Raw genomic sequence first — 25,540 nt, forward strand, 5'->3', positions numbered from 1 at the left:
ACAACAACAACAACAACAACAACAACAACAACAACAACAACAACAACAACAACAACAACAACAACAACAACAACAACAACAACAACAACAACAACAACAACAACAACAACAACAACAACAACAACAACAACAACAACAACAACAACAACAACAACAACAACAACAACAACAACAACAACAACAACAACAACAACAACAACAACAACAACAACAACAACAACAACAACAACAACAACAACAACAACAACAACAACAACAACAACAACAACAACAACAACAACAACAACAACAACAACAACAACAACAACAACAACAATCCACAACAACAACAACAACAACAACAACAACAACAACAACAACAACAACAACAACAACAACAACAACAACAACAACAACAACAACAACAACCGAAGGGGTTCGAATAACCAGCCTATGGCTCAAATTGTTTGCCGTAGCTGTGGAGGCAAAGGACACTTTTCCAAGGACTGCAAGAAGCCAAGGATAATATGCTTTGGTTGTCGTGAGGAAGGGCACATGCTTCGGGATTGCCCTAAGAATAAGCAAGGAGGAGGAAACCGAGGTGGAAATACCGGAGGCAATTGGAGGAACAAGAAGCCCTTCGGCAAGTTGAACTGCACCAGCTTGGAGGAGGTGGTGAACTCCGATCAGGCAGTGATAGGTACGCTCCAGATACTTACTCATCCTGGCAAAGTACTTTTTGATACTGGTGCAACTACATCATTCATTTCTCAACAATTCATCATCAAACATGGGATTAGTTGCACTAAGTTAGATACACCTATAACCATACTTTCCGCGGGGGGAACGATAGTAGTAACCCATACCAAACAAGGACAAGTCATTATGATCAATAAATGTGCGTTTGACGCAGACCTGTTCATTTTAACGATGAAGGACATTGATTTCATTCTTGGTATGAACTGGTTAGAGGCAAATGGAGCATTGATCGACTGTGTGAACAAGACAGTGTCTTTGAAAAGCCCCGATGGAAGTAGAATGATCTACCAAGGAGATAAGCATACACAGATTGAAGTAGAGCTACGGTTGAATAGCATGAAGGAAGTGAAGTTGGAGGATATACACGTAGTAAATGAATTCCAGGATGTTTTTCCTAAGGAATTACCTGGAATGCCACCAGATAGGGAGATAGAGTTTACTATCGACCTCATTCCAGGAACAGCTCCGATTGCTAAGGCACCATACAAGATGGGTCCTAAGGAGTTGAAAGAACTCAAGGAACAATTGGATGACTTGGAACAAAAAGGATTCATACAGGAGAGTATCTCACCATGGGGATCACCTGTGATCTTCGTGGATAAAAGAGATGGAGGTCGAAGGATGTGCGGAGACTATAGGAATCTGAATAATGTTACTATCAAGAACAAGTACCCACTTCCTAGAATACAAGATCTATTTGATCAAGTTAGAGGCGCGGGAGTCTTTTCCAAGATTGATCTAAGATCCGGTTATCATCAGATAAAGATCAAGAAGGAAGACGCTCCGAAAACAGCCTTTGTCTCGAGGTACGGACATCATGAATATCTAGTAGTACCTTTTGGATTAACCAATGCCCCGGCCATTTTCATGAATCTTATGAATAAGATCTTCATGCCATGTCTATACAAGTTTGTCATCGTATTCATCGATGATATCTTGATATACTCCAAAGATAAAACTGAACATGTTGAACATCTGAGGATAGTGTTGCAAACATTAAGAGAACATCAGCTCTATGCCAAATTCAGCAAGTGTGAATTTTAGTTAGATCAAGTATAATTTCTTGGTCATGTTATTAGCAAAGATGGAATAGCTGTTAACCCGAGCAAGGTAGCAGCAGTTTTAGATTGGGAAGCACCCAAGACTGTCAAAGAAATCCGAGGATTCTTAGGAATGGCAGGATACTATCGGAGATTCATTGAAGGATTCTCTAAGATAGCAGGACCAATAACTAAGCTGTTAAGGAAGAACACACCATTCGTGTGGTCTGATGAGTGTGAGAAGAATTTTCAGACTCTGAAAGAGAAACTCACCACGGCACCGGTGTTAGCAGTCCCGTAAGTTGGCAAGGATTACACCGTGTACTGTGACGCATCCAAACATGGATTGGGTTGCGTACTCATGCAGGATCGGAAAGTAATATCTTATGGATCAAGACAACTCAGACCTCATGAAGTAAACTATCCAACACATGATTTAGAGCTAGCAGCAGTAGTTTTTGCACTTAAAACTTGGAGACATTTTCTATATGGAGCCAAGTGTGAGCTCTATACGGATCATAAGAGTCTCAAGTACTTCTTCACTCAGAAGGAACTCAATATGAGGCAGAAAATATGGCTTGAACTAATCAAGGATTATGATTTGACCATCAATTATACTCCAGGAAAGGCTAATGTTGTAGCAGACGCCTTGAGTAGAAAGAGCACTGGAGGAGTGGAACAAGAATTATCACCGGAGTTGAGGAAGGAAATAAGTCAAGCCCAGATACAACTTTGGGAGAAAGAAGCTCATGAAGGACTATCGGCTTTACAAGTAGCCGATGAGCTAAGTGTTAACTTAAAGAATGAGATAATCATGGGTCAATTGGACGATCCATTCATCGTGGAGGAGATGAGAAGGATTGATGAAGGTAGACCATCAGAATTTCACCGAGGAGAGTCGGGATCATTATGGTTCCAGAAAAGGATTTGCGTTCCGGATATTGATGAGATCAAGGAAGTTATACTCCGGGAAGCACATCAAACACCATACTCTATACATCCGGGAAGTACAAAGACGTACATGGATCTCAAGGAATTATTACGGTGGAATAACATGAAGAGAGAGATAGCACAATACGTGGCGGAATGCCATACACGCTTAAAGAGTGAAAGCCGAGCACCAAAGTCCGGCGGGAAAGTTACAACCGTTACCAATCCCAGAATGGAAATGGGAGGAAATAGGAATGGATTTCATCACCGGACTACCCATGACTAATAAAAAGAAGGACATGATATGGGTAATCGTGGACCGGTTGACGAAGAGTGCACACTTCTTAGCAGTAAACCAACAGGATAAAGGAGAGAAACTCATTGATCTTTACATTAAAGAGATCGCGAGTAAACATGGAGTACCTAAGAAGATCGTGTCAGATCGAGGATCCGTGTTCACATCAGCATTTTGGAAGCAACTACATGAAGCTTTAAGATCCAAGTTAGACTATAGCACCGCCTATCATCCTCAGACGGGAGGACAAACAGATAGAACAAACCAAATATTGGAAGATATGCTTAGAGCTTGTGCCCTAGACTTCGGAGGATCATGGGAGGAGCACTTACCACTAGCAGAGTTTTCCTACAATAATAGCTATCAAAGCAGCATCAAGATGGCACCATTTGAAGCTCTGTATGGAAGGAAGTGTAGATCACCGATATGTTGGTATGAAGCAGGATCAAGCAAGGAGTTCAATCCAGATTATGTTAAGGAAAAGCGACCAGATCATCGACATCATAAGAGATAGGCTGAAGATAGCCCAAAGTCGACAGAAGAGCTATGCAGACCAAAAGAGAAGGACATGGGAGCCACAAGTTGGAGACATGGTGTACCTTAAGGTAAGTCCGATGAAAGGTCTACAGAGATTCGGAGTAAAGGGGAAGTTGAGCCCTAGATACATTGGACCTTTTAAGATACTGAGTCAAAACCGAGGGTTAGCCTTTGAATTGGATCTACCGGGAAGGTTAGCTCAAGTACACAATGTGTTCCATGTGTCACAACTCAGGAAGTGTTTAAAGACCCCAGATGAGCCAGTATCACATGATGAGCTCGAGTTACAACCAGACTTGACCTACATCGAGAAGCCAGCTAAGATTCTTGAGGAGAATTGGAAACAACTCAGGAATAGAGCCATTAAGTACTGCAAGATTCAATGGAAGCATCACCCCGAGAGGGAAGCCACCTGGGAGAAGGAAGAAGACCTGAGGAAAACATACCCCGAACTGTTCAGGTATTACAACCACAACTTCGGGACGAAGTTTTCTTTAAGGGGGAAAGGCTGTAATGTCCCAGGTTTAGAGATGATCGAGGGGTAGATTTTAGAAAGGGATGTGCATTGCATCGTAAATTCTGGGGAAATTTCGCGCTTTTAAAACAAAACTGCATCTAAGGGGGACAAGTTTCTCTCTCGACACCTTACAGGGTTAGGGTTTCTAGAGTGCGACAAACTTGCTTCTCATCCAACTAAGTTAGGGTTTTGCGAAGAGAGGAGAGATATTGCATTACAACTTAAGTTTCATGTATTCAAACACAAGTTGCATTTGAATTTCAAATTCAAACACAAGATGAATATCTCATAATTCAATATTGAGGTAATTCTTTAAACAAATATTAAATAATAAAGAATAGGAACAATACAAATATTAAGTAAAGCTCATTAGAGAAAATTGGAGCTTTATTGATAATCACACAAGATACATTGTCTTTACAATATTCAGAATTGAAATATTACAACACATTACAAGAATTGACAAAATGGAAAAAGAAAAAGAAAGAAAATTACAACTTAATGAAAATTCCTAAACTACAAGTTGATCTTCAAGCAATCCCTGACCAAGATGATCTTGCAATTCATCTTGATCATCTCCAAGTCCCTGCATACACACAAACAAAGCAAACAAATGTTATGCCAAGTGGCAAAGCCACTTGGCAGATTAGCAAAAGAAAGTAAAATTGAGAGGATATGACCACAGCTCTGCCGAGCTGATCCATTCACTGGACATGTGACAACCAGCAAGCACACAAGCTGCTCACACAACCATTGTGCATGCCCAACAGCAAGCCAATGTGTGTGCATGCATCACAGCACACACACACAGCCAGTGAGTCACCAACAAGCTAACAGGCCTTGTTGTCGACCAGAGGAGAAGGAACAAACCATATAAAACCTTTTTCCATCCAAACCCTAGTCATTCATCGACAAGGAGCAGCTGGGTAAGTTCATCAAGAACACAAGAACACAAGAACAGGAAGAACAGCCACTGCTGTTCAACCTGCTCAAACAGCCACAGAATTTAATCAAGCACCACAAGCTTGCAAGGAGGAGCAGGGCAAGCAAACCAGGAAATCACAGAAGCAATCCTCTACACCAACACCCATTTCTAGGAGCTGGAGTGAGGTATACCCAAATAAACATGAGCAAACCATGGTTTTGCTCATAATTAAGCATGTGCATATGTCACAGAAGCAAAAAGGGTAGAAACCCTGTTTGTATCATCATCTGGTTACTAAACCATTTGGTGCAAGCAAAAATGGGAGAGGCCAATAGGAAATCATCCAAGGGGAACACTAGTTATGTCAAATCAGTGGCACAACTAAGGAAATCCAGCAAAGGATGGATTCACAGCTAGCCTAGCCCAACTCACCTAGCACCTACAGCTAGTAATACCATCAGACAGATAGGCAACTTGTGCCTATTTTTTGTTTGTCAACAGTAAAGCTCACCGGAAATCCAACAAGGAATTGCCAGAGATGCATCCACAAAGCCACAGCAAGCCACAGAGAGGGGGAGCTACCCATGACAACATCAAAGAGCTGCCAGGGCCACCTCAACCCACAGCCAACACCTTAAGCCACCACATCATCACCCAGTAGGGTTCAATAGTGAGCTAGGGTACCCAACCAGTGGTTGGCATCCATCTAGCCTAACAAATTCATTGAAATGTTCATCACTGCAAGCACTTCACATCATTTATCCATTTAATAAAACAAGATAAACAGATAAATGAAATAGACAAGCAATTGATGCACCAGAGCTTTACAGAGATCCAATGGATCATTGCAAGCATCAACTGATGCTTGAGCAAGCACCATCACACACCAGGCCAAGCTCGTGTGATGCACACACAGCACAGAGAGAGCACCAGATAGGCACAGACAGAAGCACATCAGTTAATCATCAAGCAACTGATGATCATAAGATCACCAGAGCTTGCTAGCACTTGCTACAGATTACTATAGCCAAGCATAGCATCAGTAATTAGCCAGCTACTGAAGAAATACACTCAAGCCATAACTGAATAAACAGATACAGAATTAATGACTTTATAATTGTATCCAGAAGCACATCAAAGGCATGATGTACCACTGGATCAAGTTACACAAGGATAGCACACAACACTCATCACTGGATAGTGCTGTTAAGACAACAACAATGCTCAATTGAGCATGCTCATGAAATTAAGCACAAGATATAGCACACCAGGGCACTGGCACTTGCCAAAGGCAAGGATCATGCATCATGATCAAGCCAGAGGCAAGTAGTTGCAACCACAAGAGAGGCAAGAGCAAGATAGCAGCAGCAGTAACAATTAAAATTGGGCACAACACCACATCAAGCTCATGAGCAAGGGCTCATGAATTACAACAGCAACTGATAAAAAACAAAAGCACAGCACAGAAGCTAGGAATAATGGCAGCAGCATACACAGAGCAGCATCACAGCAGCAACACACGCGCATCCATGGCTAGCACAGCAGTAATAGCGCAGCAGCGAGCCAAGCTATAGCACAGCAGCATACGCGCAAGCTAGCTAGGCGCAGCAGCAGCGCATCAGCACGGCAGGCATCTCCACGAGGAGGAGCAGCCATGGCCAGAGCTAGACAAGGGAAGGAGAAGCAGTAGAACAAGTAGCAGAGAAGGACGGAGGAGGAGAAACTTACTGGTGAGGCGGAGCGAAGAGCGCGGCCATGGCGGCCACGGCGGCACACGCCGGGGCATGGCGGCGCCAGGCCAAGCCAGGCCACGGCAGCCCCGCAGCGCCCAGCACCACCACTGCAGGGCACGGCAACGCCACGACGCCAGGAGCATCGGCGGCGACGAAATCGCCGCGGCACATCACGGCAGGCGAGCGGAGGCGTTGGGGGCGAGTCGAGGAAGCAGCAAGCGTCAGATCGACGCTGACCATCAGGTCCGCCGTCGAGGGGCGGACCAGATCCGCAGCATCTCGTCGCGGGCGATGCCGGAGGCGGTCGGATTAAAGCGGCGACGACGGAGACGATTTTGGTCGCGGGAGCCGAAGGGGATTAGGGTTTCGCGAGGGAGAGAGAGGAGGAAGTGAGGGCGACCGAGTGGGCTGGACCAGGCCAGCGGGGTTGAGCCCAAACCACTCGGGTTCACCCTGACAGGTGGGCCCGAGGACATTTTTGGCATTTCATAAATGCCCATTTAAGTAAAATCTTTCACATAATTTTATAAAATAAGTATAGCTCTAAACAAATAATTAAAAATATGAAAACCACTCAGGATAAAATTCTCTATCATAATAAAATATGAAATGGAATTTTTGAAGACAAACATTATTAAGTCCTAATTTGATGATTAAAATAACCATTTAATCACACTTTATATTTTCAATAATGAAAATAAGTCCATTAATGTTTTTGGATTTTAAAAACACCTTGACAACATTTCAAGGTTGTATTTTACCCTAAACATAGTATCCTTAAATTATTCTTAGTATTAACCTCTCACATGAAATGATAAGACATCGGAAAAGGGGGAACAAACCCTAAAACTGGAATCATGCATAAATGCTTCTTTAACCATTGCCCTTATCGGACAATGATGCTATTTTTCAGCAACAGAGGACAAGGGTCAGTCCACATCATCCAACTGCAACACTTTGCAGTGTTTAGGCAAGTTCATCGCTAGCTCATTTCATTTGAGTATTTTTATCAAATTACTTGCAAAGTACTATGTTTATCACTATTGCGTAAAAAGCAAAACCACTATTTTCATAACTATGAATATGACTAAGTGGTGGGCAATGGAACCATGGTATGTGTTGAAATGGTGGAGGTTCCATTGCAAGGGTTATATCCATCTAGGATTAAACAACAAATGTCGTCCAGTGATTCTTGTGCCGTAATACCCGTGTTAACCATAAGATCCGGAGTGGGACGGAGTAGTCAAAAGTGTTTCCACCTCTCGTTCATCAAGGGATGCGCATTACTGTAAGCACTTGATCTCGAGAGACAAGATGCAGGGGGGAACCCGTAGAAGTCCCCACGGTAATGTGGTCTATGATGGGTTGCAACTCGCGGCGAAGGAATGTATGATAGAGCTCTGCATTGTCGTCGTGGTCGGGGTCCATCCTTAATTGGTGTAAGAGGACCGGCGAGGACCCAGGGTCGGAGATTGCAACAAAGGGTGGGTGTTCGAGGTAGCGGAGGAACATGATTGGCTAGACCTTATACCGGGCCTCACACCGAAGGAAGTGTGGACGGGAAAGCTGCCCGGTTGGCACCAAGGTTAAGATCTCTTATGGGTAAAGCAACACACCTCTGCAGAGTGTAATGAATCGTGACCTGTCACTCCCTGTTCCGGGATATGGAACTGCGAACGCTGCCGGAAAGGAACTCCATGAAGTTCTAGTGAACCGGTGAAGGCTGACGGACATAGTTCTTTGGAATAAAAGCAACCTCTTGAAAAAATGTTTATTAAAACCTGCATTGATATTAGACTTTCTGATCTAATATCGTAGCTAGTGCATTAAACACCTCTTTTCTATAATGAACTTGTTGAGTACACTCGTACTCATACCACTCTTAAATCCCCTGCTTAGATTGTCTGAATCATCTGGAGGAGGACAACGACAACCCTGAAGGAGCCGAAGTCATCGGCTATGAAGAACCAGACCTCTCTGGAGGTGTTGAAGGTGTAGACTACCTTATAGTCTACGGAACCGGGGAGGGTTCCGGAGGAGAGCATGCTTAGACTTACCTAGAAGTAGTAGTATCCGAGCAGTACGAACTCTTAGTACTTAACTGCTCGAGGAGAATAAATGTATAATCTAGTAAGATTTTTATATTGTAAGTTAAGTTGGGTTCGCCTCGAACCCAAGAGTATTCCTCTTAGGACCCAAGAGGAGCTCCGAGATGATATGTACATGATGCTTGTAATAATAAATGAATGAGTTATAGACCTGCTATGTTCTGTTGTACTACTCTGAGGGATGTAATATTTGCGGATTGGTACTCCGTGAATGTTATATCAACGACTGGCATACTACAACATGAAGTGGTATGCAGGGTCACCACACATAATCCCGAATATAGAAAATATATTGATATTAATATCAATAATTTAGGCATGGAGAACATTGACATACTCAAATACTGATATGGTATTATCAAATATATGGGTGGGGAAAACGAGTGTGGCATTTTGTAGCTCGAGCTACATGTAGCCTGTTTTCTAAAACATTCAAAATTGACATTTCATCATTTCAAAAAGATATGAAAAAAAATTCTTGAGATAGATAATGTTGTACTCTACCACTGTGAAAAAAAGCAATACGAAAGACTGAGTATTTTGAGATGTGCAAAATTCACAAATCCTTTGATCTGGAATAAGTGAACATTACAGATTTTAAAACCTCCAAAATCTATCAGAATTTGTCATTTTTATGTAGCCTCGAATATAATGTATTTGATCCTGAGATTTTGCACAGTAGTAGAGTACATCATTTCCAACTCCAAGAATTTTTTTTTCAGAATTTGTTGAAACTTTAAAATGTTGAATTCAAATTTTGTAAAAAAGAGAGCCATGTAGCTCGGGCTACATTTGGACTTTCCGTGGGGAAGACACCGAAATTTAATAAAATCATTGTGAAGTTCTATAGTATGAATAAAATGGCAACTACTAAGCTTGTGAGTATATGAAGGCACAAACCAACCATCGTGCGATGATAAGCATCCATTTTTTGTGCCATGAAGAATCAAGTATAGGTAAAACTTCAAGTTCGTACCTTGAAGAATCAAGTATGGACTAAACTTCAAGTTTTTGCCATGAAAAATCCAAGCATGCAAGTAAGTGCATGGAAGACAAAGACTTGAGTCTACATATGAGAGCCAAATGTACTAGTATACATGGTTGGTGTGCATGCAAGAGAGCTCTCATGGACTCCTTAAGCATAATGCATCAGGCATTGACAACACCTAGAAATCCACATGTCTCGATAATAAAGAAAGCAATACTCTCTCTTGCTGCTATATAAGAAGCAACCAGACACTTCAAGCACTAGATAGATAAGCAGCAAGTGCAGTGTCAAAGAGGACCATATATGAGTATAGTTGCTACAAATGTTTTCTCTACTCCCACCTCGTAAAGATTACTCTAGAGAGCAAGAGTGTTCCCTTGCTGGTGTATAAGATAATCTTAGATATTGTTATGTGTCTTGGTCTTCATGAAGGGAAACCACAAGTAAGACTAGTTGAATAAAGTATATGTATACATAGCCTGGCTATTCTCAAATCCTTTCATGAACTTTTCGCTACACAGTAGTCAAATCCCTCTTTCATTGCCGATATGGACATAAACTTCGATGACGCCCTCCAACATATATGAAATTCTGTCGTGCCGGACAGATATAGGAATACAGGTTGCACCTACCGTATCATGATCAAACATTAACAAGCAAAATGCTAAAATAGGATTAAATCATATTCAAAATCTCCTAAATGAGATACTTTGGTAGAAGTTCCACTAGATGGGGTAATATGTGTTAAAGATGCACAGCTATAATATAAAAAGTGGAATTCAATAGTAAAATGAATAACTTCTCGACCAGATATAGGAATACAGGTTGCACCTACCGTCTAAAATATTTACTTTAAAACTCATAGAAATTCCAAAAGTTTGGGGTCTACATTCAAACATTCTATGTACCTACACAAAGTTTTGCAGAAAAACATTACTTTTTGTGGTCCGTGCAAAAAAAGGATAATTTCACGTACTCCAAAGTAGCTTTTCATTTCGAGGTACAATTTTGTAAAATTATCTGATGGTCTTTGCTGCGTTTGTATTCACTACTATACCTAACGTCAGGTATAATTGCCACCATGACAGGGATGCAGCAAATGTAATTCAGATAATTATCGATAATCGTATAATGAACAGGATCAAAATCATTTATCTGTTAATAAAACTAGAGTGAAGCAAACATATCTCACAAATTAAGCAAACGAATAACCTCCACTGGATGTTTACACCGAAGATGATAGCTTTAATAAGTACAACTCACAAATTTCACACGATGCCACCATCCACATCTGGAAACATGCAGTCTCAGAACTCAAATCAGATACCCAAGAATCCTGAACCAGACAGATATCAACAATGTCCGCGCTCCCCAGGAGTCAGCTCCCCCTCCTACTTCTTTGTTTTGTCATAAACCTCAATGTATCTCTTTGGAACACCGTAATGGTCAACGAGGTGCTTTGCGAGGTTTTCGATGACTCCACCTTGAACCAGCACCTCGTATTGCCCCTTTTTACCTGAAATGGTTACAAGGCAAAATTTAATACGTACTGCTTGCATAATATCGCTAGTTTGTTCACATGGGTTGATACCTGGAAGCTCAGCTGTTGTGGTACTGCAAGCAAATTTCTTCTGTAGTTCAGAAGCTAACGAGTCAGCTTCTAGCAAAAAGCACTCCAATCCAGAGACTCGGGTCATCTTCTTGTTTCCCTGCCTTCTTTCTGTCATGATCTGAACAGTACGTATGGCACCCTTGCGTACAACCACCTCGTTTCCTCTAGCCACTCTATGATGGATTTGCATACGGTTTATAAACGTTGACCCCAAATCCTTCTTGTGAATCTCACTCGGGTATGCTGAACCCTTTTTGACAGCTCCTTTGTACAGAGCATCACACAAGGTAACATCCAGAATTACTTTAGCCTTGTCTGCTGGCTTAACCAGATTTTCCTTTTCTACATACCTTCATTGAGAGGAGAAAGTGAAAATAGTTGAGATGTGAGAAATTTACGAAATTCACGCTTTACAAACATAGAACCTACAGACTACTATAATCTATTACTGTTCTGGGGACAAACCTGAAAACTACATCAGATGCCTCTGATGCACTGTAATACTTCCCTGCGTCAGCTCCAACAGCCAAAAATATGGGGTTGACGTGAGAACTTGGCTTATAAGTTTCCTCCACTTCCAGTTGGTTTGAGCCGCTACCTTCGGCGACAGCATTATCGTGCTGCTCAACAGGCTCCTGTACCCTCTTTTCTGGTTTAAAGGCCATGAAATCTGGATGTTTACGATTGATACCAGTCAAAACGACTTCCTTTTTATGCTTGTCCTCTTTTGCAGTGATCTGTCAACAATTTAATGGACATCAGAAATGTGGAGGGAATGCAAAAACTGGATTAGATCAAAATACGGGCAGCAATATATTGATGATTCGAAAACTATAACTTCACTCTGATATGATATGCTTTCTAAATCTAAAGTTTGCGACATAACTGTATATCAAGAAAGTTTAATAAGCACATGATCATTTCTTAGATCACACACTATATAAGGTTTTCAGCCTGGTTTCCTTATAAACAGGGTCACTCTATTGTTATTTATGAAATGCAGGAAAACTATGCCCTTTTGAGGTTTTCGAAAAATCATGTACTGTAGCATATTTGTATAGTGTTCAACCAAACATGAAAATACATAGTATATACAGACATGCACAACCATGTATGATGTCAGCAAACCTTTCACAAGTTCCAACAATGCAAGACCTCCCCAGTTCCGGAATGCATCACATTGTGACATAGCAGCTTCTACTTCACTTTACTTACTGAAGGACGTGAAATATTAATACATAAAACCCTACATTGAATTAACTTCTTAGAAATCCTTAGGGACCCGGAAATTTCCTACTAAAATAGCTTAAATAGTTATTAGTTGTCGGACATGAAACAATCTAGCAACTAGAACGTATTCTTGCCTACTTGATAGGACTTCATTAATTTACAAGACATAATGCAGATAAGAAAAGATTTGCACACTATCTTACAAGGCCAGATGAAGATTTTGACTGCAACCACTTGGATAGTTTTTTGTGCGATGACTTCTTAATATCCAGAGTAACACCTGGAGGTCTGCAGGGGAGTATGTGATTAGACCTGCACAGAGAAGTACAAGTAAGGTGAACAAGTGGGAGTTATGTATCATAAAAAGTAACAAAACATGCTGGTTACAGGAGAGGATATCTTGGCACAGCCACGTTGCCTAGTTATCATTTACTTGATGGAAAGAAGTCATAGTACTAATGAGAACCTAGTATATGAAAATAATATCTCAATATTTAATGATGTAGAGTAAAACATAGTTTTATTTACTACAAGAAAATTAGTAATATATCATCTTAAAAAAAGCAAAGATGTGCAGAACTCATCTCCATCATATGAATTGGAATGAAAACAATTGCTTTCATTTGCACAAAATACTCATAAGTGATGGAATAACAAATTGTAAGGGCAAGTCGACTTTATCTATATACATACCACAATGTACTTCCTGGCATAGGGAGGTCTTTATCTTTCACATTCGTGTGTATTGCTTGCAGAAGGCATTTGTCCAAGAGAGAATCAATTTCTTCAGTAGACAAATGTTGATGTTCCTTCTCCTCGGTTGGTTCTTCGGTAGTTTTCTGTTCAGGCAAATTTAGCTCGCTCATGCCAGCAGTTACATCTTCTATGGTTTCACTGTCAACAGAAGGATCTCCAGCGTGATTGTCTGAAGCATCGGCATCTGCTTTGTCTTGCTTCCCATCTGCAGGATCTTCAGAAGAGTCATGTTGAGAAGCTGAAGCAAAATTAGGATCTTCAACAACCATGTCATCATAAAATCCCTCATTTGGAACATAACGACCATCAGCTGAAGCCCTGTAAATATATTTAACAATTAATCATAAAATGCACAGGTAAACTCAGATGTGTATCAAGAGCATTCAACTTGCCATAACAAATCCTTGTAGTAATGTGCAATCCGTAAAGCCTTGCCACGTAATCCTGCCTTTAATGCTTCAGCATCACTCATAGTTGTGGTCCCAACCTGTGTAGAGGATTTAAAAGAACCAGAAGTTGGACTCGAATATAATTGGCAGTATCCACTTAAGAAAAACTTCAAGCATAGCTAGGGCAAAGAAATATGAGAAACTCACAGCAATTGGAGCAGGGTTACCAGGGACTTTAACTGACCATGGTTGGCCAGCCTGAAAAGATGGTAACCCTTCTGGGGGTATGCGGATACCAGGAAACATAAGATCAGCGCCACCAAGAATATAGTGTGAAACCTCACCACCCTTAAGCGTAAAAGCTGGCAACAGATCAGGAACCTTCCAGAGTGCATAAACTGCAGCATTTTCACCAATTAAATCATGAAAAAAAGTACAAGATGCTGCATGCACTTATCTTTGAATATCTAGTTGTCAATCATTCAGCTAACAGCTTAACATTACCATAAGAATAGAAAACATGAGGTCAACCCATATCTATCAACTATAAAAACGCATAGAAAAGGCTAAGATGTATATATGCATGCGTGTTTAGTTAGTTGTACAGCTAAGATTAATATAGGTAGCTACTGATTAGTTTTGGTTTAGATTGATTTCATATTGACTAGATAAATTTGGTTGTTGTAATCTTGTACATCACGTATCTCTATATATACATGAAAAGGCCAAGACCCTGATGAGGGATTGTGCTGAGCGCAACTAATTGCTGTAATGTTGTGTTATATTCTCTGTTTCTAATTATGTGTCTTGTTTTACACGTGCGCAATAGAAATCAACAGTTTACATGTTATACTACAACAGAAAAGACATACCACAATGGAAATTAGAGAACTTTAGATAACTATATGAAAGTATATTACTTTGAAAATCTGGAAATGAAAAATATATAACCTGTTGGAAACAGCTCATGGCCTCTTCCATCAATGTCGAATATCATCGGGAGTTCCCCTTCTATTCCATAAACAAGAGTCCGACTTGGGTACTTAGCGACTGTTATCTCAACCTACACATACAATATAAAGAAGAAGAATATTATCACAAAGCTATAAAGAAATATATAAACGCGAGAAACAACACTTGAGTTTTAACCAAAAAATCCACTTTGCTGTAAACTGGCAACACTGGTAGACAAGAAAACAGTTGATAGTTTACCTAATACATGACACAGATCAGTTAAAACAGGTGATGAGGGATGCCAATGCTAAAAATCTCACAGTTATGAATTTTTGGAAAAGAAGATTACTCTTGACTACAGTAAGTGCAAGTTCTATCTATGCAATACAACTTGTACCATTGGGGGAACTAAACCCATTCAGTTACTGGTATTACTCCACACAATGCCAACAAAAAAAATCATCACCTTCGGGGGAAGGATGGCATCAATATCCTCATCAGAAGCCTGCGGAAACCTTAGCTTGGCAGTTCTTCTCAGCTTCTTTTTGTCAGCACCTGACAAGCGCTGTAGAGCTTTCGCCTCGACATTCTTCTTGAACATGGTTTACCGACTATCAAACACGGTTCCAAGCTGCAAATAAATTCATCGAACCGGTCATCCAAATTGAACAAAGGCCGCTAGAGCAAGAAAGATGCACCTGAAAAGGTCATGCTGCATTCGAACTTGTGGACGGAGGAGTTAGTAATACACAGGGAAACGTCTAACAGACACTCAACTTTGTCACATCCTGCTATGTTCCCTAAGGCCATGTTACACAAATCATCATACCATTACTATTAGTCATAAACTGCCAAGCGTTCTGACTGCCTCCTAGGGCTAGAACAACTGGCCAACTGGTGAAAAATCCTAGCTTTTCCTTTCAATTGCCCGCTCGTAATCTTCATCCACACCATATTCTTGGCTTGAGGGCAAACAAGCCCAACCGGCAGCCTCCCCACACGAATAATAAAGATAATACATAAGTCGCAACAATGAATCATTCCATCCTATCCCAAAACTTCAGTCTTCCAGAACTGCTAGAACCAGCTGAACCACAGCATAGACAGCACACCACACTAGAGAGTAGAGACCAATCCAATAACTCGAAAAAACGGCCGCAGATTGTAACACGCGAGTAGTAGGGGGAAAAGGGCAAGCTTTTCATCATCTGCTGCCCAACCCAGAGGCTGACGAATCGAGAGATTACAGACGACGGAGCCGGCACGCAGGTAGGGGTAAAGAGGGGGAGAGAGAGGGTTCGTTACCGGCGGCGAGGCGATCGGACCGGAGGGGCGCGGAGGCGGCGAGAGGGCTGGGAGTGGGAGGATCGGGAAGGTTCTGGCTGGGGATGGAAGCCTCTCCAAGAGAACCTCGGCGGAGGCTTGTTGGCGTCTAGAGTAGCCGCAGCCGTCCTTCAGACGGTAGATGGGCCGGGCCCCGCGGGCACCCATTAGCCCATTCGTACCACGGGCCTAGGGCCCAAGCCCATCAGAAGAGCGAGGTGTCAGTACACAAGGTCACGGGGCCTCCACGGCTGCGCTCGAACGCCGACGAACCAGAGGGGCGGAGCAGGAGGAGGAGGAGGCGGGATGACGTCGGGGTCCAAGAGCGGGGTCGGCGGAGTGGCGGCGGCGCGGGCGGCGGCGGCGGGGCCGAGGACGGTGCTCATCACGGGGGTCAGCCGGGGGCTGGGCCGCGCGCTCGCGCTGGAGCTCGCGCGCCGGGGCCACGCCGTCGTCGGCTGCGGCCGCTCCGCCGACCCCATCCGCTCCCTCGAGGCAGAGATCGCGGCCCCGTCCCGCCACTTCCTCACCGTCGCCGACGTCGTAATGCACTCTATTCCCTCCTCCTCCTCCTCGCGACCTCGTTCTACTGCTTGTGCTGTACTAGGGCGTGGATTAAAACGGGATACCTAGCTGTTGAATTCGCCGGAGATGATTTTTGATTTAGTGCTATTCAGCCCAATCCCTCGACACCTATATCAATCTTCTTCCATTTGCTGCAGTGGCAGACTGCTGAGCCGAGTCTCAGTTTCTAGGGTTAGGGTCCTGCTGCCAGTAACAAAACATAAGAGGGGGCCAATTCCATATGCATGAAAAAACAGCCAAATTTACATGTATTAGTGACAATTAGATATTGCAACTTATAACTAACTTGAATCAAAAAGCAATTCAACATCTAGATTATTTTTCTCAGGTACAATACAACACATGCTGCAATTAGTAAAATCTCAGTTACAACCTCATGTGCAATTAGAAAGAATCTCAGTTGCAGCTCAGCTAGCATGAATCAAGATGCAATCCAACCGTGAGAGAGGTGACTGAGAATTAAGATAATTTTCGGTCGACTGAGAATTAAGATAACTTCCAATCGACTGAGAATTAGCAAACCACTAGTTAGATAACTGCATCATGATAAAAAAAAAGACTATCTTCTGCCATGTCATCCTTGCTAGTTAAATCAGGAAACCAAAAAAATACATCTTACTCAAATGAATGGAGTAGTGTGCATCTGAAGTACCGGTACATCTCAGTCCTAAATGAAATCAGCAGAATAAGGAATACCTAACGTAGCAACCTGGGTGAGAGCCGGCAGGGGCAGGGTGCTGAAGGACTGAAGCGTTGGGCGCCTGGGCAATGGCGTGCAAGCTGCATCGGTGCAAGCAGGCAGCCATGCTGGGGCGGAGCGAAAACAGTGCAGCACGGCGTGCGATCTGTTTCCCTAGAAGACAGCATGCCTTGAAACTAATGGCCTGTCTGTACACGCTAATTAGGTGATTTTGTCTTGTGCGTTGAGAGTTTAATAAGTTCTGTTGGTTTGGTGGTCGACAAGAAAGATGCATAGAGGGTGTCAAATCTTGCTGGTCGTGAGTTGATAAAGTATTCTAAATGTAGCCATGGTTTCTAACTTCTTACTTTCATGGTTAGACCATATGATACTTGATGGACAGTTATTGACATTAAAGAGGCTATTATACTCGTTCTTTTAAAAATTATCATGAATTCACACATCATGTGAGCAGTCTGCTTGCTTTTGTTCAAGGTTTTAGTCAAGATTAGTTGGAGTTAAAAGGGTAATATGGAACGTGTGACTTGTGACCTCAAATATCAAATTAAGTTCAGTTCATACGATATGGCATGAATGACAGTAGAACCATACCTTATTAAAAACGAATGATGCATGTGATTCATAGATTCTTATAAACAAAACATAATGTAAGTTGCCTATTTTTTTCACTGCCTTAAGATATTGAAATAACTTTGCATTCTCAAGTATGCATGTGCTTCTGTTGCAGAGGTCTGACAGCAGCATGGCTGAGCTGGCAAAGGCTGTTGTGGAAAAGAAGCAAATTCCTGATATCATAGGTGCGCTATACTTTTTGCTCCACAAATGTATTTGAAGTGAAATCTTTTTCCTTTTTCTTTTACATGACGGGGATCTCTCCTGAGGTCTAATGATTGATATATTGTTGCAGTCAACAATGCTGGTACAATAAACAGGAATAACAAGACGTGGAATGTTCCAGCAGAAGAATTTGACGCGGTGGTTGATACAAATATCAAAGGAACGGCGAATGTACTTCGCCATTTTGTACCACTTATGTTACAGAAGAAACATGGAATGATAATCAATTTATCCTCTGGTTGGGGGAGGTCTTCTGCTGCCGAGGTAGGGCAAAGTCAAAGGCTGTTTAATACTGATTATATTTGTTAACTGTGAAATCATCATTGTATACCAAATTGTGTAATGTGGTTTCAGGTTGCTCCCTATTGTGCTTCAAAGTGGGCTATTGAAGGTTTAACACGCTCGTTAGCAAAGGAGTTGCCTCCTGGATTGGCAGCCATTGCTCTTAGCCCTGGTGTTGTGAATACTGACATGCTCGCTTCATGCTTTGGAACTTCGTCTGCGCTATACCAATCGACTGAGCAATGGTAATTCTGTTTGGATTTGTGTTTGTCCTCTTCCTCCTCCTGAACTATGCAAATGAACATATCTATTCATTAATAGAAACAATAGAATCTGGACAAACTAGAGAAGCCTACAATAGAGAAAGGAGTTCATGGGAGAAGGTTGTAAGGATTTTATACCCAAGTAGGCAAGGAAAATTACATATATTAGCAACCCATTAGTGTCCAATGGATATCCTATTTGATCATTCTCATGTCCTATTTCTCTGATGACTGGCACCAGTCAACATTCATCCAATCTGCTTTTAGCCTAGTATTATGTCCTCCATAGTCATACAAGTAGTAATACTAGTATATCAAAAGGTATACATTACGCCTGAAAAAGTACACATATTCAACTCCTGAATAAGGCAATAGGCAAGGTCATACGTCAAACGTCTTTCACCTTATGGCATTTTCCTTGCCCTGTATATGTCAATTAACCCACCAGCCTTTTTAAGCTGTGACAGGTCGCAGGTGCTGAAGTTCATAGTAACTGAAAATGTAACATTGGGCATCTATTGCAAAACTGCATCTGGTGGGATTATTTGGTGCAAGAAAATTGCCCGGAATTACTATCCAGGACCATGATTACACTTGCTTATGTGTTTCAATCCTGGAAATTAAACAGCCCACATAGGAATTATATCCTAAGAATTCGAATTTTCCAAAAAAAAAAATCATTTCAATGAATGTATCCAGAGTGTTTTATTAACAGAGAGCCTTTAATCTTGAGTAGGAAGCTATTATTTGCTAGATTAGATCTGTCACATATCTGCACGTGGTCTTTCCCGCATATCATCAACTTGTGTGTTTTGTATTCAAACCATGCTATCTCAGGATACTAATCGTATTAACTGGAGGGTTTCTGCTCTTTTTCAGGGCACCCAAGGCAGCTACAATGATTCTAAGCCTTTCGCTGGAAGATAATGGTGCCTCACTCACTGTTTGATGCTTCAGCAAATGTGTGCTGTATTAATAACAGATGGGTGTACTTTTAGTTTTAACTTGTAGCTCTTGCAACGTTATATTGTAGCAAGGTATAAGTTGTAATCTGCTTGTGCTCTCTAGTTTGCATTTTTCTTGTCAGAAATGAGCTGTGTATCCTGCTGCTTGGAACACCTCATCTTCTGGCTTTTCAGTCGGAACAAGATAACTTGCTTTTCTCAGGTAGCCAAAGCCCCAAGATAACTTGCTTTTCTCAGGTAGCCAAAGCCCCAAGATGACTAAAGAAGGCCATTTATCTCCCAATTTCTTTTGATATTTTGCTTGTTATGCTTCGGTAGATTTAGTCTTTAGTCATCTCTTGCAAGAGTTCTACGACTGCTCCCATCTTAGTGGAAGACTCATCCGTGATAATGCCCTCCCAGAATGGATCATGACATTGAGCACATTATTTGTTCCGACACCGCTGTTATGCGCTAGGGCCTATGTGCTTATGTCCATGCTCAACGCACAGTATCTGTAGTTATTCAGTGTACCATTAGTCACTGCATAGTCTGCTTTACTATCCCTGGTCAACTTCAACAGGAGATTCCATGGGCCTGCTTTATACAGTCTTAGTTATTGGTGTTCTAGACATGCTAGAGTTATATGCTCCTCCGTTTCATAATTCTTGCATGTGGTTTTAGATCAAATCTAAACTAAAATCATGTTAAGAATTATAGAACAGAGGGAGTAGCTTACTAACGAGCAAAAAAGCTACATTGTAACGCTCGAATCATGAGCATCAGCACATAGGTTCCATATCCAAGTGGTGGTACTAGTGTCAGGACCCTTAGCTAGTGTTTTTGAGAAATGGCTGGGTTGGCGGAGCCAGGTTTTTCATTAAGCATGGACGCACTGTTAGCCTGACCAAAATTTTATCAAAATAGGCTGCTCCGCTAGCTGAAAGCCTATACGTGTGCGCGGGCTTAGGGATGGTTGGGTCTGCCTATGTTTTTTTACAAGATCCATATATTCACAACAATTTTTACTTCCGATTTCGGCAAATGAATAGTCATTAAATCCTCTTCTTTCCGGACAAGATATACAAAGTGACAACCACTTGTCTTTAGTGAATCTTTGAAAAATAGATATTATGATACGGCATGCAACATCCATTGCCATGAAACAGGAAGTAATTGTACTGCCAAAAGGGGATCAGGCATATGAAAGAGATGTCGTCTCCTAGGAAATGAAGGTGCCAAAGATTCACCCGCCGCCCAACTAAGCCTGCACATCTCACTCACTTAAATGAAGGGATCCCCAACAGTTACAGTCCTGCCCTTCCTGGACGCAATCTAGCCGTCATCATCGCAACTGCTGTTGAAGCACGCTCTCAAACCCAGTGCCATAATAACCTGGCGTCCCCGTTCAATTGTTTCCATTGATGTGATCTTAAGTACTTTGTACCGGGCACAGCATGCATGCATCGTATACATAGTTGCATCGTATCTGTTCGTGGGACGGAGGATCTCTGTTCAATCTTCAATGTAGTACCATTGGCTTGTTGTGCACAGAGGTTGTCTGCGCCTTTCGGCGGCAGTTCATTGTATCTTCTGGTCGCTTTGTATATGAGCTACATTGGCAGCATGTGTCGTTGAATGGATTGCATGTAACCAAAACAAAAAGTAGTCCATCGGTTGGCGCTTATGTATGTAGTCGAACAAAATTGAGCAGTCGAGCGGAGATGCTCTCCGAAAACATTATCGTCCCTTATGATTTGAAGCAACGCATCAGATGTAACTTGTTCGGTTAAAAAAAATGTAACTTGTTCTGTTCTCTCCTCTCTATAGGGAGGGAACATAACCATCCCATGATCGAAGAAAATCTATGAAAAAAATAAACCAAGTTAGTGCACTAGATAACAAATTAATCTTTCATCAAAACACTCTAATTTGAACTCGAATCAGGACACGGCATGAAGTGAGTGAGCTTGAGCGTGTTGCTGCTCTCTTTTCTCGTGCTATAAGAAAGATTTGAACAACTCATCTTATCATGTGGATGATCATTGAAATTGGTGGTCTCAGTGGAACGAGTGGAGATAGTATGCTGCACTAGGTCGACATACGGAGATGTTGTATGTTATATTGTGATCCAAATTTATAAAAGGACTAACTTTTGGCGGTATGGATCGTTGCCACTGTCTATATATACCTCTTGTAAGCCGCCGGTTAGGGTTGATCTCTTTACAAGATAACTGACGGTGTTTGTAAACATTCTTCGATATAGTGAAGTTTTGCTGGCTGGCGCATGTGGTTTTCCACGCTAATTAATCTTGTGTCTCCCGTTATGATTTCTTTTTTTGTTCTTCGTAGTTTTTATCGAGCTTCTAACATTGTATCGGTGAAATCGATATATAAAGAGAGACGCGGTTGGATAGTACAGAGTTCAAAATTTCCGTCAGTCAAAATGTACAAGGGCAACCGCTAGCCGCAATGTGCTAAGAGCACACCTTAAGACCTAAAACCTCCATTCCAATGAATAAGGAGTATTATTTTCAAAATTCAACCCATGTAAAGTTTGGCCAAGTTTTTACAAAAAATCATTAATTTGCAAAATACAAAATTAATATCATTGAATACATCATGAAATATATTTTCATACAATATGCATAGAATATTACATTTATTTTAATTTTTTGTAAAGTATGATCAAATCTTACTTGGTTTGACTTTTCAGAAAAATATATATAAGCCTTATTCACTACAACGTAGGGAGTGTGTGGTGTCCCTCAGGTTGATCTTATACATAATAGATTTTATTTTTTTTGATAAAAGGAATATATTAATATCAAAGATACCAATTAGAGTACAGCCAGCCTCTGCAACAACGCAATACCAATTATAGATCTTATTATATGGGCAAGAACGTGCCCTGCCGTATCACCTCCACCCAACGGTTTTGATAAGTTGCTAGGGTAATAATTATGTGGAGAAAAGAAACCTGTTTTCAAGGTTAAGTTCTAACTCAAGCTTGTGGGTTGCCTATAAGAAATAAGAAAAATGGTTTCTACCCTAATACTCCTATATTGGAATTTTTTCTATAAACCATATGGTTGGTCTTACCTTACGGAAAAATGATTTAAGAGTATATTTGGGGTTGCCACGAATCCCAACGATGGACAGGATTAGGATGTCACCCTGGCTGTCAAGCGTGCTTGCCGTGAGCTAGGTGCGGAGCAGGTGAACCGTACGTCCACCCACCCAAGCGAACAAACAAGACCTGGATATGAGAAGCTTCGGCTGTGCACATGCAGTAGTTGCTTGCATCAGCGTATCATATCGAGATCTGGATTGAGATACTACCCACTCAAATCATTCAATATACAGGAGGATATCTCCGGTCGGTGGTTCTTCCATGATTTAATCGACAATTAAATACCCAGGATCGATGAGCCAGGAGCTAACAATTAATTAACCTTCCTAGTGGCCAGGCCGCTACAGCACCATGGATGTTGAAACTTCGAGCTAGCTAGCTCCTGATGCTTGAGCCATGCCTAGAAAGAAAAGTAAGCTTGCAACACCCTGTTCTACACACTCGATCGATTTCCACGTACGAAGAATCGATCACGGGAGCTGGGAGAGGAAGCAGCCGTTAGACCATCTGTGGAGGAGCTCCGTGAGGCAGAGCACCGCGTAGGCGAGCAGGATGAACTTGAAGAGGAACTGCAGGTAGTGCGACAGGTCGACTGTGGATGCCATGGCTAGTCCTGCTCCTGCCAGCCGGCGTGGCCTCTGCTCCGAGGTGGCCTTCTTGGCGGCCGTGTCCAGACGCGGCGGTGGGGCTGGAGCGTTGACCGAGCTCCGTCGTCTATCATCGGCGGCCACGGCGTCCTTGGTGGCCGGCCTGACGGCGGAGCAGTTCCGTAGGCGCTGCACGTCCTTCTTCCTCAGAGGCTTCACGATGTAATCTTCGGCGCCCGCCGTTAAGCATCTGTTTGTCACAGAGGCGGCCTTGAGTAGTTAGTGTGCTGATGCTTGAATAAAAGCCTTGAAACATGCAGAGTATTGGAGTACATAGGCAGAGCGCGAAAGCAGCTTTCATGGCGGCATCTTCTTCTTTCTTTGCACAGAACGAAATGATACTACGTGGGCCAAATGAAAAAAAGAAAGGTCGAGGGATGTCAACCTGCTGATCCTCTGGGGCTCGTTCTCGGACGACATGACGACCACCGGAATCGGGTTGGCAGAGCCCAGCGCCTGACCGTGTGTTCAAAGATTCGTCAGACGTCAGTCGTCTCATAGCAGAACAGAGGAGAGGATCGCATGCATCCCGATGAAGCTTCCGAAGAAACTAATCGAACATTATAGGGGCATATATACCTTGATAGCTTGGAGAAGGTCGTAGCCGGTCATCTCCGGCATGCAGTAGTCGGTGAGCACCATGTCGATGCTCCTCTGCTTGCCTTGCGCATTATGCAGCCCCAGGAGCTCCATCGCCTTCTTGCCGCTGTCCACCGTGGTAACTGAATGAAGGAAGAAGGAACGGCAATCATGTCACAACTCCCAACCAAAACAATGAAATACATATCAGTGTATAGTATATAGGTAGGCTGACCGTGGAATGCCGCGGCGTGGTTCCTGAGGAGCAGCTCCACGACCCTCCGGTCGACCGGGGAGTCGTCCACCACCAGCACCCTCACGGCCTCCCCTTCTCCTCCTGCCGCCGCTCCCATCCTCCTCCTCCTTCTGTACGTACGAGTAACGGCGGCGGCGCGCGCTTCACCCCTTCTGCGTAGCGTATGGTATTGTAGCTTCTAATAAGAGGTAAGAAGGCGACGGTGCTCGATAAACAATGGCCGGCGTTCTCTAATAAGCTTCTTGGTGTGGTCGCGGGCTAGCTTAGCTCGTAGAAGTGGAGGTAGAAGAAGAGGGGCGGACCAGCGGGGCCCGCGCGCGTGCGGTGGGGCCGGGGAAATGCTTTCCTCCGGATTTGCTTGTCGGAGCGAATCCCCGATCTCTCTCGCCTGATTGCTTTCCCTTTTTATTTCAACATGACGTCATGGTTTTCTTCTCTTTCTTTCCTTTCTTTCTTCTGCGCATCAATCAAAGATAAAAACTTTTTTGTGTAGAAGATAGGTTAAGGCCATCTGCAACGACAAGCCGTAAACGAACATTTAGTGTCCGTTGCTATCCACGAGGAAAGAAAGCAAGGCCCAACAGTGCCCCTCAAACAAATCGCACCCCACGGACAAGCTCGTTCTGACGTATTTTTGGTCTAAATTTAGGGTTAGTTTGCGAGTGCGCACCCTTCGGTGGCCTCCAAGTCAGTGAAACAAACTTTTTTTTTTGGTGTCTATATGTTTTCATAAAATTCTAAACATAATTGGACTAAACTAAACTACATTGGGGCATATCTAGCATTGGTGTAGCTGGCTTGGCGCTAGCACCCCACTCCTCACCCGCCGTGCCTCTGGTTTTGCCGCCGGAGGTTCCTTATCCCTCGTCGCCACCCCTTTGATGCCAAGGGGGATGGCATCAATCCCCCGACGGCCGTTGTTTGACGTGACATCACGACGATGGCCTCATCATCAGAGGCCTCCAACGCTCGCTGACATGCACTCTAGAAGGACACGTTGCTCCGCAGTGGTCAGCGCAGGTAGGTCGTCCTTGCTTCTAACATTGTCGTCCTAGGCCTCCATGTCCTCCTTGCCCGCTCGCCGTGGGGCTGGGAGGATACCTTTCCACCGCATCTCGCTAATCTGGGCCCAAGTGGTGCTGGTGGTGGTGGTGGGGGGGGGGATGGCGAGTCATGGCTATGGTTGTGTGGCCTAGCGAAGTCCCCGACGACCACTATTTTATAGGCACGATGGCCTGG

General features: G+C 42.8%; 3 protein-coding genes across 4 annotated transcripts; 1 reads left to right on the forward strand and 2 right to left on the reverse strand.

The window, feature by feature from the left end:
- Positions 1-10,902: 10,902 nt before the first annotated feature.
- On the reverse strand, positions 10,903-16,163 carry LOC124692401 (eukaryotic translation initiation factor 2D-like). 2 transcript variants are annotated; one of them, XM_047225759.1, is made up of 10 exons: positions 16,058-16,163; positions 15,219-15,383; positions 14,750-14,861; positions 14,006-14,196; positions 13,802-13,896; positions 13,347-13,727; positions 12,857-12,965; positions 11,889-12,160; positions 11,403-11,773; positions 10,903-11,327 (listed from the first exon to the last, which is right to left on the reverse strand). In XM_047225759.1, the coding sequence occupies exons 2-10, from the start codon at positions 15,351-15,353 to the stop codon at positions 11,203-11,205; spliced, it is 1,791 nt and encodes a 596-aa protein (XP_047081715.1). In that variant the 5' UTR covers positions 15,354-15,383; positions 16,058-16,163; the 3' UTR covers positions 10,903-11,202. The 2 variants fall into 2 exon arrangements, with proteins under 2 accessions (XP_047081715.1, XP_047081714.1); XM_047225758.1 differs by having other exon boundaries at positions 10,903-11,773.
- Positions 16,164-16,366: 203 nt separating this feature from the next.
- On the forward strand, positions 16,367-19,947 carry LOC124692402 (NADPH-dependent pterin aldehyde reductase-like). The gene is made up of 5 exons (XM_047225760.1): positions 16,367-16,618; positions 18,088-18,157; positions 18,268-18,461; positions 18,552-18,724; positions 19,622-19,947. Exons 1-5 carry the CDS (start codon positions 16,382-16,384, stop codon positions 19,689-19,691), a joined length of 744 nt encoding a protein of 247 aa, XP_047081716.1. The 5' UTR covers positions 16,367-16,381; the 3' UTR covers positions 19,692-19,947.
- Positions 19,948-23,022: 3,075 nt separating this feature from the next.
- Positions 23,023-24,550, reverse strand: LOC124687318 (two-component response regulator ORR2-like). Its single transcript, XM_047221110.1, has 4 exons — positions 24,281-24,550; positions 24,046-24,188; positions 23,852-23,922; positions 23,023-23,656 (listed from the first exon to the last, which is right to left on the reverse strand). Exons 1-4 carry the CDS (start codon positions 24,396-24,398, stop codon positions 23,290-23,292), a joined length of 699 nt encoding a protein of 232 aa, XP_047077066.1. The 5' UTR covers positions 24,399-24,550; the 3' UTR covers positions 23,023-23,289.
- Between the last annotated feature and the right edge of the window lie 990 nt (positions 24,551-25,540).

Source organism: Lolium rigidum, chromosome 2, assembly GCF_022539505.1.
Source record: "Lolium rigidum isolate FL_2022 chromosome 2, APGP_CSIRO_Lrig_0.1, whole genome shotgun sequence".
NCBI lineage: Eukaryota > Viridiplantae > Streptophyta > Magnoliopsida > Poales > Poaceae > Lolium > Lolium rigidum.